We start from the raw sequence: 13,055 nt of genomic DNA, 5'->3' as shown, positions 1-13,055 counted from the left end.
CTTAGCTTACAGAGACTCAAACACTGACACTGTTACCAACAGCTCAAGGCCACATCCCCGGGGTGACCCCATTCCCCGCCTGAGAAAACTCAAGGCTTAAAAGAATTTGTTTTAGCCAACATCTGACGGAGAATAGGAGCCCAGCTTCCACTAGTGCCAGTTAGGAAACACAGGTGGGAACCTGTGAACCAACCCTGCCTGTCCACTTCTTGTCAAGTTTTTCTGCTTCCCTCCCCACTGAGCCCCTGGTCACCTCCCGACTTCCTCTTCTCTGCTAAACCACCCGATCACCTCTATTCAAATCAAAGTTCAGTGTAGTCACGATGGACTGAATTAGACTGAACTGCGAGAGTTATCACTTGCAATTAATTAAACTGAAACAATTAAAATGTTTTCATACCACTTTATTATCTGCTTTTACCTTTAACAAACACAACATAGATAAACCTAAAAGAATGTGTTAAGGAAAGAGACAAAAGAGTATGGACTGCATGATTCCATTTATATGATATTTAACACTCGGCAAACATAATCTATGGTAACCAAAGTTAAAAAAAAAAAAAAAAACAACCCCATTATGTACCACAAATATGTCCCAATAAATATATTTTTAAAAAAAATTTAAGTTAAAAAATGGTAGGTTGGTAGAGGAGACTTAAAAAGACTTCCTACAGTTTCAGGGATACTTCTGTTTTGGTAGTGGTACACAGATATACATAAAATGAACCATGAAGATTTGAGCATTTCATTCTGTGTAAATTAGCTCCGTTTCTCTGCCATCTCCCGTTCCATTTTGCTCCTTCCTCCTCTCCCTTCTCTTCCTCTCCCTCCTCCTCCTCCTCCTGTCTCTGGCTCAGTGCATCTCTTTCTCTGTCTCTGTTTTGGTCTCTGTCTCTCTATCTCTGTCTCTGTCTTAATATCTGCTGAAATGCTAAAAGAAAATAAGAGACCAAGATGTGGCAGACATTTCAGGTTCTCCTTCTGTCATAGTATGTCTGTGTCTCTGGTGCTGCTTTAACAAAATATCTAACACTGCGTAACTTAAAGAATAGGAATTTAGCCATGTATGGGCACTATGGAAATATAACTGTTATTCTAGCGCTCTAGGAGGCTGAAGAAGAATCACAAAAGCTCAGCCTCAGCAACTTAGTAGCAAGACCCAATTTCAAAATTAAAAAAATAAACATTAGAAACTAAAAATGGCTAGTAATGTCAGGATGACAACCTTGAGTTCAATTCCCCCATACTCAAAATAAAAATTATTTTCTCAGAGTTCTTGAAGGCATGGCCAAGATCAAGGTTTGGTATGTGGTGTGGGCCTTCTTGCTGCATCCTCAGATGCAGAAGAGGGAAGACTAAGTGAAAAAACAAAACTCACTCCCAACATTTGTATTTTGTAGTACTTGGGACTGATACCAGAGGATTGGAACTTGCAATCCTCCTGCCTCAGCCTCCCAGAGTCTTGGGAGTGACAAGTACCTATGCATCACCACTCCTAGTCCAATATCCCTTTTTATAGTGGCATTAATCCACTTGTGTGCCAGAGTCCTGATGACCTAAAAAAAAAGCACCCAAAGGTCCCACGCAGAATGCTGTTGCACTGGAAATTAATGTGCTTCCCACACATGAATTTGGAGGGACACATTTAGGGACACAATTTCCACTCAATCCTTCTTGCTTAATGTTACGGCTTGTGCCAAAGCCTCATGTGCTCAGAGGTGAGACTTTTTGGAGGTGGCTGAATCTAGGGCATCTGATACTGGGATTAAGGATGTGTACATTGTAATTGGCATAGTTCTGGGTGGTACATCCAAGAGGCTGACAGTCTGGATGGGATAAAAGGAAAAGGCTACTGCTGCCTGCCACCCTGAGCCTGTGATACACCATTAACTGTTTCTCCTCTGTCATGCCTCTCTGTCTTGCTACCCTGCCTTGGAGCGAAAGTAACTCAGACACTAAGAAAACTTCAATTTTGTTTGAGGCAAATGCCTGTAAGAAACCTCATCTCCCCAGAGCAGTCTCAGCAAGTAAGAGGAACATGCAGCAGGAACTCCTGAAAAGATGCTGCTTTCCTGATGAAAAGGGACAGTTTTGAGACACACATCATGTGCTAGTAACCCCTTCTTTCCCTGTTTCCTGAAGTGTAGCTATACAAATGGACTAGGAGAATTCCTAAATATAAAAATCTAAAACTTTGATACTGCCAAGAGAAAACACTTAAAGCTATAAGCACAGGAACAGACATGTTCAACAGGACTCCCAATAGCACAGGAAACAACACCATCAACAAATGGTACTGCGTTAAATTAAAAAGCTGCTCGACATCCGACAGGACAAGGGACAGCCTACAGAGCGAAAGGAAGCCTTGGCCAGCTACTCTTCCAAGAGAGGATTAATATCTAGAATATATAAAGGACTCAAAACACAAATCGCCACATAATCAATCAATAAATGGACCAACTTTACAGACCCTTTTCAACAGAATTATATAGGGGAGATAAATGTATAAAAGTGTACAACATCTTTAGCCACTGGGGAAACACAAAATCAAAACAATATTGAAATTCTATCTTAACCCACTCAGAAACGGTTTTCACTGAGAATACAAAAAAAACCCCACAAATCCTATGAGGAGGGGATACGGAGCTTCAACACTGCCTAGTGGAAATCAGCATGGAGGTTCCTCAAAAAACTCAAAAGAGAGGTACCATTTGACCCAGCTTCATCATTCCTCAGTCTACGCCCAAAAGAACGAAAGTCAGCATACTCTACGGACAGCTGCATACTCATTTTATTGTAGTATGACTCACACATGAATGGACAAAGAAAATGTAGTGTATATAGAAAACGGAGTATTATTCAGGCATGAAGAACAATGAAATTTTGTCATCTAAAAGCAAATGATTTGAAGATCATCATGTTGAGTGAAATAAACTAGACTCAGAAAAACAAATATCACATGTTCTCCCTAACATGTAGAATCCAAATAGATAAGAAAGTAGAAGGGAGACTAGTATTAGACAAGAAAAGAATAAGCAGCAGAAGAGGAGTGTGAATGGAAACAGTCAAATATCACACTGGAACCTCCCACCCTACACACAAGTATGAAACTGGGGGCGGGTAGGGCAAGGAAGGCATGGGGTGAAAACAACTAAAGTACGGTATGTGTATGTATGAGCCTGCCAAAATGAAACCCAGTAATTTGTATAACCAATGTACACTAATAAAACAGATGTAAAGGAAAAAATACCATGAAATATTTTTAAAAAGATGCAACAATGGGGCTGGGGATTTAGCTCAGCGGCATAAGCGCCTGCCTTGCAAGCAGGCAGTCGTGAGTTCGATCCCTGGTACCGATAAAAAGGAAAAAGACAAAAAAAAAAAAAAAAAAAAAAAAAAGCTGCAACGCATATGGATAAAAATTATAATTTCTGATACTGCAAGTTCTTATAAATCAAAACTAAAAGTACAAATAGGCAGAACTGAAGATACACTTCAGGGGTAGCACTTGCCTAGCATGCACAAATTCCCAGAAGTACACAACAAAACAAAGCAACTAGCAAACAAAAGACCACCAAACAAAAAAAAAGACAACCGAATAGGAAATAATATGGAAAAAGGGTTCATACAAAAACCAATGATAGTGAGCAGATTAAAAATGAAACACCCAGTAGAACATGGTGGTGCACACCTATAATCCCAGCACACTAAGAGGCTGACCCAGGAGGACTACAAGTTCGAGCCCGGCCAGGGCAACTTAACGGCTTAGCAAGACCCTGTCACAAAATAAATTTAGAAAAAGAAGAAAACAAAAGGATTGGGAGGGCGGGGGATATAGCCCACTGGCACAAAGCCTGCCTGGCAAGTGCAAAGTCATGGGTTTGATTCCTGGTACAGTGGGGGGGGCGGGTGCTGGTGGTGATGTAGCTCAGTGTGAAAGCCCTGGGTTCAATCTAATAACACTGGACCAAAGGAAAAAGAAAAAAAAAAAAAGAAACAGCCTATAAATTACAGCCTTATAAATTACAAATAAGACATATTACAAATTATAAAGATATTATTTTCCACCATCAATTGATAAAGAATTTCAGAGACAGAATATGCAGTAATATGCATCTCATTTAATGTGGGTGGGAATGGCAACTGATACAATTCTTTCCAGGATGATTTCAAAAATGTCTTTCATAGGTCTGCTCAAAAACATGTGGAAAAATGCTCAGGATAATTTTATTAACAAACCTAGAAATATTTAAATATGGACAACAGAAGATTGGTCAAAGCACAACTACACTGTAGAACATTGTGGCCATTAAAAATGAGGCAGAGCTATGTAAAATATCTGTCAATTATTCATATTAGACCACTGAAGTCTACTTTTTTTTTAACTTTCCCTTGTGGTACTAGGGATATAACCTTTGCCTGAGTTACATCTCCAGGCCTTTTCATTTTTTTACTTTGATGCGGGATCTTGCTAAATCACTAAGTTGTCCAGGGTGGGCTAAAATTTCCAATCCTCCTGTCTCCGCCTCCTAGAGTGCTAGAGTTAAGAGGAGTGAGCCACAGGGCCCAGCTCACATTACAGCATTAAGTGTCTGTGTGGAGGAAATACTTACTATTGTTACTTTTAAAAATTAAGCTTTTAGGAGACAAAAATGATATGATACTATAGGTCTAGATCTAAAATCACTGTTTTTGGCAGATATTTTCCAAGATTATGTTTGTCCCTTTAAAAATGCGGGAAAAGAAGAAGGAAGGAAGGAAGGATAGAAAGAAGAGAAGAGAAGAGAAGAGAGCCAGCCTCCATGATCGATTCATGGGCAAGTTATAGCTCATTCATCTTTGATAGAATGTTGTATTCCTAAAGTGGCATATCTTCTCTGGGGAAGAAAACCAATACTTACCTTGATATTTTGGCTCAAAATCTCCACCTTGGGGCCAGGGATTTAGCTCAATCGCTCAAGCGCTTGTCTGGTTGAGAGTTCGATGCTCAGAACAAAAAAAAAAAAACACTACAATCTTCACTTTGCTGTCTGGGAGCACAACTATTAAAAATTCCCTGGCCTGAAGCCCCAGGAAAATCTGACTTCACCTAGAGATTATCACATAACCTGCCTCTTGTCAAGGAGGAACATCTTTCAATTTGGTTAAGAGATCAGATTAAGTTCTGTGATTTTCACAATGCAATTTCAGCCTTACAAACTCTGATCCAATTTCTGTGACATATACACCATTCAAGCCATTAAAACAGAAAAACAGAACGTCTAAAGCTTTATAAGGAAACAGAAGCTTAAACATTTGCTTTAAATTCCTCATCTGACAAATATGCAGTTTGCTTGCAATGCACACGTCCAACATACACAAAGAATTTCCAAGTATGTGGGCTGACGACCACAAAGGAGAACACATAGTTGTGAAGAGGACACTTAACAAGACCACAGCTCTGTGGTGTCAGAGGCACCTCTTTGAGAAGCCAAGTGTGAGCTCCACCAAACACCTTGGAGTCATCTAGGGTTCCTCAGCCTCACCCCACACCCACACATCAGCACATTCAATCACTCTCCCCTCCCAAATGTATCCAGAATCTGATGGCTTCTCAGCACCTCCAGCTTCCGTGTAGCCTGAGCACCAACATCTCCCACCTGCAATATTCCTCAAAGTCCTGCTCAACATCCCTGTTGCCTCCATTCCTGCCCCTTACAGTCTATTCTCAACAGAGGATGCACTGATGCCATTCCAACCCAAGCCAAGGCACCCACTCTTCAGTTCAAAATCCGCCAGTGGCTCCCATCTCACTTAGAACAAAGCCCAGGTCCTTACAACGACTCATCACGCATGGCATGCAGCATCTGCTCCCACCATCTCTTCTCACTCTGGCAATCAGCTCCTGGATCAGGTCAGGCCCGCATGGCCTTTCAACTCTCCCTTCTCCGTTTCTCTGTATATCTACAGGGCTCATCCTTCACCCCCTACAAGTGTTTTCACTCATTTACCCTCTCAGTGAGACCATCCCTGGCTGCCTCTCAAATCACAACTACTTCCAGCACCAACTGTGCAGGCACCACCTGGCATGCCACGTATCTGGCTTGCTTCCTGGTTCTCCCAACCACCGTGCCCACTCCACCCCTGCCTTCCCACCTTCACACCTCTCACTGGTCCATGAGCACTCCCTTTTGTTTGCTCACTTCTGGATCAGAAGTACCTAGAATAGTGCCTCCATAAACCAAACAGTCACTCAATAAAACATGCTGAATGCATGAATGAATTATGCTGTGAACTGATGTGGAACCACTTAGTCAATGACAGTGAGAGGGAGCACTGAACACAGAGAGAACAACATAGCCCCAGGAAAGGCAGCACAGAGGAGGATAGAGTAGTATAAAGTGATTCTGAGGACCCAAGAGATTGGGGCCTGCAGATTGGAGATGAACTTTGGTCGTTTTAAAACTGCAACAGAAAGCCATTAACCTAGGGAGTGACAAGATCAAGTGAATCTTTTACACACCTCTGGCTTTGCTGTGAGAAATGACTGGGACAAGTCAGGTGACTGGGAAATGCAAGAGGCCAGCTAGAGCCTTAGTTCAGGCTTTAGCTCATGAGGTGCCAGAAGCACTTGGATGTGGAAGACAGTAAATTACAGAAATACTCATGAAGTAAAATCAACAGGTCTGAATGACTGATCACTAAAGGAAGGAAAGTGAAAGGGCACCAACCTATTTTATGTGTGAACTGGATCAACAATGACACCAGTGCATGAAGAGTTGGGGGTGGCAGAAGAAGAATTTGAGAAGGTCATCTAGAGTATAGGTTTGGAAACACTGGATCTGAGATCACATGGAGACATCTAAGTGAACATTTCCAGTTGGCAGTCAGATGAACAGGCATGTGATGGACTGTCAACTCGTAACACCCAGCTGAACTGAGTTAGCACGGTTCTGGGTATGGAAGGTCCACCTGAGGATTGTTGCCAAAGCATAAAGAGACTGGAGGAGAAAATGGTGTGTGTGCTGTTGATTGGCCCAGAGAAGTCTGTCACACTGGTTTTCCTGATATGAACTCAGCTATTATCATGGGAGAAGCCTGGGTCCTCCCTGTTGTTGAGGATGGCTGCATTTCTCTTCAGGGAGCTTTGGTCCTCACCTTGAGCATCACTCCTGACTCTATTGCAGTCCTTCATCCTGCTGGGACAGATCCTACATTGCTGGTGCAGACTTTCTACTTCACTGATCTTTGGGCCTTGCTGGTGCAGATCCTTGATACAGACTTGCATGAGACATTGTCGTGGGCTCTAGGCCTCCAGTTGGACTTGTGGAAGACATTGCCATGGCTCTAGGTCTTCTGCTGGACACATGCAGGGCATTACTGTGGGACCCAGGCCCTCAGCTGGATTCTTTGAGTTGCCAGTGTCTGAACAGATCTCCTGACCTCTTTTGTATTTGACTTTTTGGGTGAATATTATAAAATAGTCCTATAAATTATGTGTCCTGTATTAAACTGTTTCCCTTGCAAACCCTAACTACAACAAGGTGAGAATGAGCAGGACATGAAAAGATGCAGTATGTCATGCAGTACAGTGTGGATTTGTACCTACTGGTTCACAGGGCAATGAAAGGTTTTTAAAAGAGTCACAGGAGAAGATTTGTGATTCTGAAAACTCACCCTGGTCAGCAAATAGAACAATAAGGAATGAGAAGTAAGAGATAGAGTGAGGGAGGAGAGGTTAGGCAAAAACAGGAGCTATGGGAAGGAAAGAACATTCTCCCCTTTATTAACCAACCATCTTTCACATATATCTACTGGAGATGGTGGTAAAGTATAAACCTAGATCATGTAGGTTTGCCCACTTTAACAATCCTGAAGACAAAAGCCACAGTCCTAGGGACTATCCATGCTTCAGTTTTCTGACTACCTCTGCAGGATTCTCTCTGACTACCCACTCCACACCCTAATTCACTGCTCTGCTTCAATTCCACTGCCTGGCTCAAGCTACATGCTTTTGTCCAGCAATCTTCTGTGCATATTCTGAAGACTCACTTCTTGCACTGTGAAGGAAAGACAAACAGCCATGACACTGAGGAGATGGTCTATTCCATGGGCCAGATTTTCGCCTGGTGGACAGAGGGCCTGGCAATTACAGTGAGGCCACAATATTCTCCTGTTGGACACAAACAATCATGCAGAACACCAACACAAGGGCACTCTACAACAGTGATAAAGTGACACAAAACAGGGGTACTTCATAGCCTTGTCTAAGTACAGATAAAAACAAGGTCACTCTGCTGCCCACAAAATACTAAACACCCCTCTCTCCCAGCTGATGAGTGATTGTGGCTTCTTTATGATTTAGCTTCAGTCCCACTCTAGTCAAACCTCCTTCTAGAAAAGACTGAGAGGGTTCCCCCACCAAGACTGGGTGCTGCATCCTCTTGGCCAGGTGTAGGTTTGGTGGATTCCAAGCAGAGTAGAAAGCAGAGCAGAGACACTATGTGATGGGCATAATCAAGTGGGGTGTCTGTTATGGCTTAGGAGCCCCCCCAAAGCCTCACACAGTCAAGTAGCTGAATCTAGCACTCGCGATTGGTTTGCTGTCTAGTGCTGGGATTGGAGGCGTGAATGCTGCACCCACACAGGGGCAGGTAGCTGGCACACAATATAGGGAAGGGAAGAAGGCATGCTTTTCCTCTTTTGCCCTTATGCTCTTGTCACTTGCAGCTGCCAAGAATGGCTGCCCCTCAGCCACGCCTACCCTGCCTTGGAGCCAGCTGAGTAGAGTCTGAAATCTCCAAAAACTGTAAGCTAAATAAATCTTTCCTTGCTTCACTTTGGGCATCAGGTATTTTGCCTTAAGAAGAAAAAGTAACGAAGACATTAAGTCTCTCTTGTGTTATTGTAACAAAATACCTGTGGCTCAATACATTATAAAGTAAAAGAGTTCACTTACCTTTCAAATCGGATAGTTGTAAAAGTTAAAATAGCAAGTGCCAATTTGGGAAATGCCATCAGGTGCATCAGAATATGGAAGAGAAGCTTATGGGAGAGGGCATGTATAAAAGAAAGCAAGGAGAGGTGTCTTGTCAACACCAACCAGTCTCACAATAACCAGTTAAGTCCCGAAGGAGCAAAACTCTCTACCTCAATAAATGCATTAATCCCTCCTGTTGGGCATGATAGTACAAGCATATAATCGCAGCACTCAGGAGGCTGAGGCAGGAAGCTCATCCCAAGTTTAAGGCCAGCCTGAACTTCATAGCAAAACTCTGCCTCAAACAAACAACAAAAAGAAGCAAACAAAAAGAAATGCATTAATCCCTTTTAAAGGCCTAACGCTTCTCAAAGGCACCACCTCTGAACACCAACACATTGGGGCCCAACCTCCATGTGAGTTTTGGTGGAGACAAGCCATCTTCAGTCCACAGCAGGGGGTGAGTCAAGTCAGCTACCACAGCCAGAGATCAACTGATACTTACTGCAGCACATCAATTAGTAATCACAAACCTAATGTATCCAATTAGAAAGGTTCTGGTAACAGGAGTTGATGACCACGACAATGACAGTAACAACAAACAGTAAACAAATACTGCTGGAAACAGTCTTCGTTAAATCTTCATCACAACTCTAAGACGGCTTCACCACTGTCCCTGAAGAGCTCTGTACCAAAGTAAAGAGCAACAAAAACAGAAGTAATAGGGCTGTTGGTTCCCAGGGAAGCTGACTGGCTTTTTTAAAAGTTATTTTAGGGATTTTATAGTTTAACTCAGGGTGGCAGGAACCAGCCAGACCCATGGCTCCTATATATTTAGTGACTGACTTCCAACTGGAGGAAAATCAAGACTAGTAATTTATTCAGGGCTTGTGTTAGGAGCTTTGTGTCAACTGTCTCATTTAATCTTCATATCTAAAAGGTGGTTTATCCTTCTTAGCCCCATTTTAAAGATAAGAATATGGAGGCAAATAAAGTAATTTGCCCGTCATTCCTGCAAAGTGGTAGTATCATGGCTGTGAACAAGATTTAAGTGTTTAACGTGTCAAAGTGAACATGTTGAACACAATACCATGGAAACTGAAAGACTGAATATGAAGTGTTAAGACCTTAATTAATGCATTTCTTTTTGCTTTTTTAGAGACAGCCTCTTGCTGTACAGTTCATTTTCTAAAACTTTACTTATGGATTCTATTCCGTTCTCATGTCTTTTCAAAGGAAATCCCAATATAAAAACGCTTTGATGAAATGCACACAGATGGCAAACACCTGTGGTCTTTATAACCCAGGACTTATCTGAGAATTTTGATTCAGAAGCCTAAAGTAGGCTCTGAAAATCTGTATTAAAAAAAAAAAAAAGGCCCCATAGGCTATGCAGATGTGCGGTTTGGTTGGGAACTGCTCAACAGTCTAAGCAATTCCAAATCCACCTTCCCCTATGCTGTCTAGCATTTTGAAGATGCAGAGAGCATCAGAGAACTGTGGCAGAGGAGATGAAATTATAAAAACTATCCAACAGAGATCATGAAAAGGCATGCTCTAGTTATACTTACTTCTCTGTTCTTTGTGTCTTAACTATTTTATAGTCATTGACTCCTTTGAAGCAAGTTTGAAAAAATTACCAAGATTTGTTAAATTATCCTGACCCTAACGGCTGTGAAAATAACTCAGTACAAATTTTCTTAGCATGTGAGCACTCCATATGAGAAAAATATATTTCTGATTTAACAGTGCCATACATGCTATCAACAGCAATTGAAAGCCGCAGAACTAAGGGCAAATGTAACCCCTTTAAATTCACACATCTCACTGGAGACTGCCTCTAAGCCTTTACTACTCATGTGTGTCTTTAATCAACCACCACTAATGTGTACTACTTATCAATCACTGCTCTAAGCTGGTGCACACCTGTGACCCCAGCACCTTGGGAGGCAGGAGCTGTGATTCAAGCTCACCTTGGGCAACGAAATGAGGAGGTGCTGGGTTCAATCACCAGTACCACAAAAACTAATCACTTAATTACTGTTGAATTGTCAAACCCACATAGGAAACAGGCATTTTCCCTATTTTACAGATCAGAAAACTGAAGAACAGACTGGGTTAGGAACTTGTCTTTTTACAAAGCTATTAAGTGGAAAGAAGTAGTTGGAAAGCCGAGGCAGGACTGTCACAAGTCTGAGGCCGGCAGAGGCTACATACTGGGTACAAGGCCACCCTGAAGTATATAGGTAGATCACCTCCAAACAACAACAAAAAGATAAACAAATGACTAAGGTCCAGGTGGACAAAGTCAGACTCCACAGCTTATATTCTGAATCACCGTGCTTAGCCTCCAAGAACCTACCAAAAGTGGAAGGTTTCAACCAGAACTTTGGTGTTCCCCACTGTACGATCCCTTCCTAGTCCCCTTCTGGCCCCATCATACTTCTGCCATTTTCAGGGCATTCTTTCAGTTGCTCTTAACAGTCCCCACCCGTCCCTTGCTGTGTCTTGATATTCCTACAACCTCGATTTTAAAAGGCTTTTCTTCTGGGCTTAAACACCACTATCTAATTTTAATGGCGTGCTGGGTCTCCCAGATCATAACACAAAATTCTAATTATGTATTTCACAGGTAACTATTGGTTTGCTGTCTTCCCCAGTCAGACTGTAGTTCCAGGATATCCCACATCATATCTGTTCTGAACACCACGCAGTATTCCCAATTACCGCACAAAAACTCCCAATAAATTTACTGAACGAATGTGTAGAGGTTATACAAGCTTTATGGTTTCTTTCTCTGAGGCATACTTGCACAGGCCATGCCCCACAGCCACCACCACTACCAGCCTCCGTGTGGTACTGGCTTTGTAAATAAACACTATGTAGCCTGGATAGGTAATCTTCCTTATGGGCCTGAGTTTCAGGTGCACACTGGGGATCATGACACCCCAGTAGAATTTAAGCTAAGAAGGGGAGGAAATCTGCATTTCTCATTACCCATCAAAGCTGTGGTTAGCATCTGCAACGCGTCTATCTTTCCACCAAGACTTCAACTCCAAGGTCTATGCTTCCCATTCAGAGTCCCGCAGACTCTCACATGCCAAACACATAGCACAGATCAAAGATTATTACTTAAATAAATGAACCCCTGCTCAGTGCCCTTCACAGGTGTGAAGGGAAAATCGCTGGAATGGGTGTGGCATTCCTTTCAGGTGTCCAAGAATATCCCTCGGACACAAGCCCGCCCCTACTCCCGCGCCCGAAAGGCACCTCTTGCAAACAGAAGCATCTTCACAAGTGCCGCGCACCCCCTCGTCGTCCGCGTTGCTGCCGGACGAGGAAGATGCGAAAGGGGACGACTCTCTCCGGTTAGCGGCCATGGGCGTGGAGATTTCCGGATGCTGTACTCAACAGGGACACGGGAATGGGGTCGACAGGTCGAGGGGAATCGAGTAAGCAACACAGACAAGCCGGGGCCAAAGGGGCTGGACACCACCTGGCTCAGCTGGCGCTGCTAAGTAACACCGCCCCGGGGCTCCCGCTGCAACCTTCCGGCTGATCCGCGCCTCGGTGTGAAGCTTATTGGGCAATTTTTCCGCCCCCTTCGATAATGGAGCTGTTCATTGGGGGGCTGCTTTAGCTCCGCCCCTACAACCCGGATGTTTGCAGAGGGCAAGGAAACTGAAAATGACCTGGGACTAACGCAATGCTTTACGGGAAATGTAGTCTTAGACACTTAGGGAGACATTCTGATTTCTTATCTCTGGCCATGAAATTGTATAGATATTCTAAAATTATAATATTATAATTAATTGAATCAGACCGAAGAGCTAACATCAGGCTGTTTAGCACTGGGGGAAAAGATGTGAGTTATTAAATTTCAGTTGAGCCTCAGGGTTATTCAATTTAACAAATTTCAGGAGAGCTGACATTTGTTAGGTCCTGTTCTAAGGACTTCATTCATAAAATCACCTTTGAAGTGTTGTGAAGACGGTACTATTTAGAACCAGTATGGTGAAAAATGCAAAACAATGTAAAAGAATTGAAGGTACCAAGTGAAAGCAACAATGGCTGAATTTCAGAAATAAGGAATTTC

At 42.7% G+C, this 13,055-nt stretch overlaps 1 protein-coding gene across 1 annotated transcript in view; it reads right to left on the bottom strand.

The window, feature by feature from the left end:
• The window catches only part of Lcmt1 (leucine carboxyl methyltransferase 1), a 62,865-nt gene extending 50,340 nt beyond the window's left edge, over window positions 1-12,525 (bottom strand). The window contains exon 1 of the mRNA XM_003478208.5: window positions 12,230-12,525. Coding sequence (XP_003478256.1) covers window positions 12,230-12,339 — 110 coding nt within the window. The 5' untranslated portion in view covers window positions 12,340-12,525. The remainder of the gene's footprint in view (window positions 1-12,229) is intronic.
• Window positions 12,526-13,055: the final 530 nt, after the last annotated feature.

The sequence above is a fragment of the Cavia porcellus genome, unplaced genomic scaffold (assembly GCF_034190915.1).
Source record: "Cavia porcellus strain 051 isolate PalLab524CR breed Dunkin Hartley unplaced genomic scaffold, mCavPor4.1 scaffold_16, whole genome shotgun sequence".
In the NCBI taxonomy this organism is placed as follows: Eukaryota; Metazoa; Chordata; class Mammalia; order Rodentia; family Caviidae; genus Cavia; species Cavia porcellus.
This window is presented reverse-complemented; position numbering and strand designations above follow the sequence as displayed.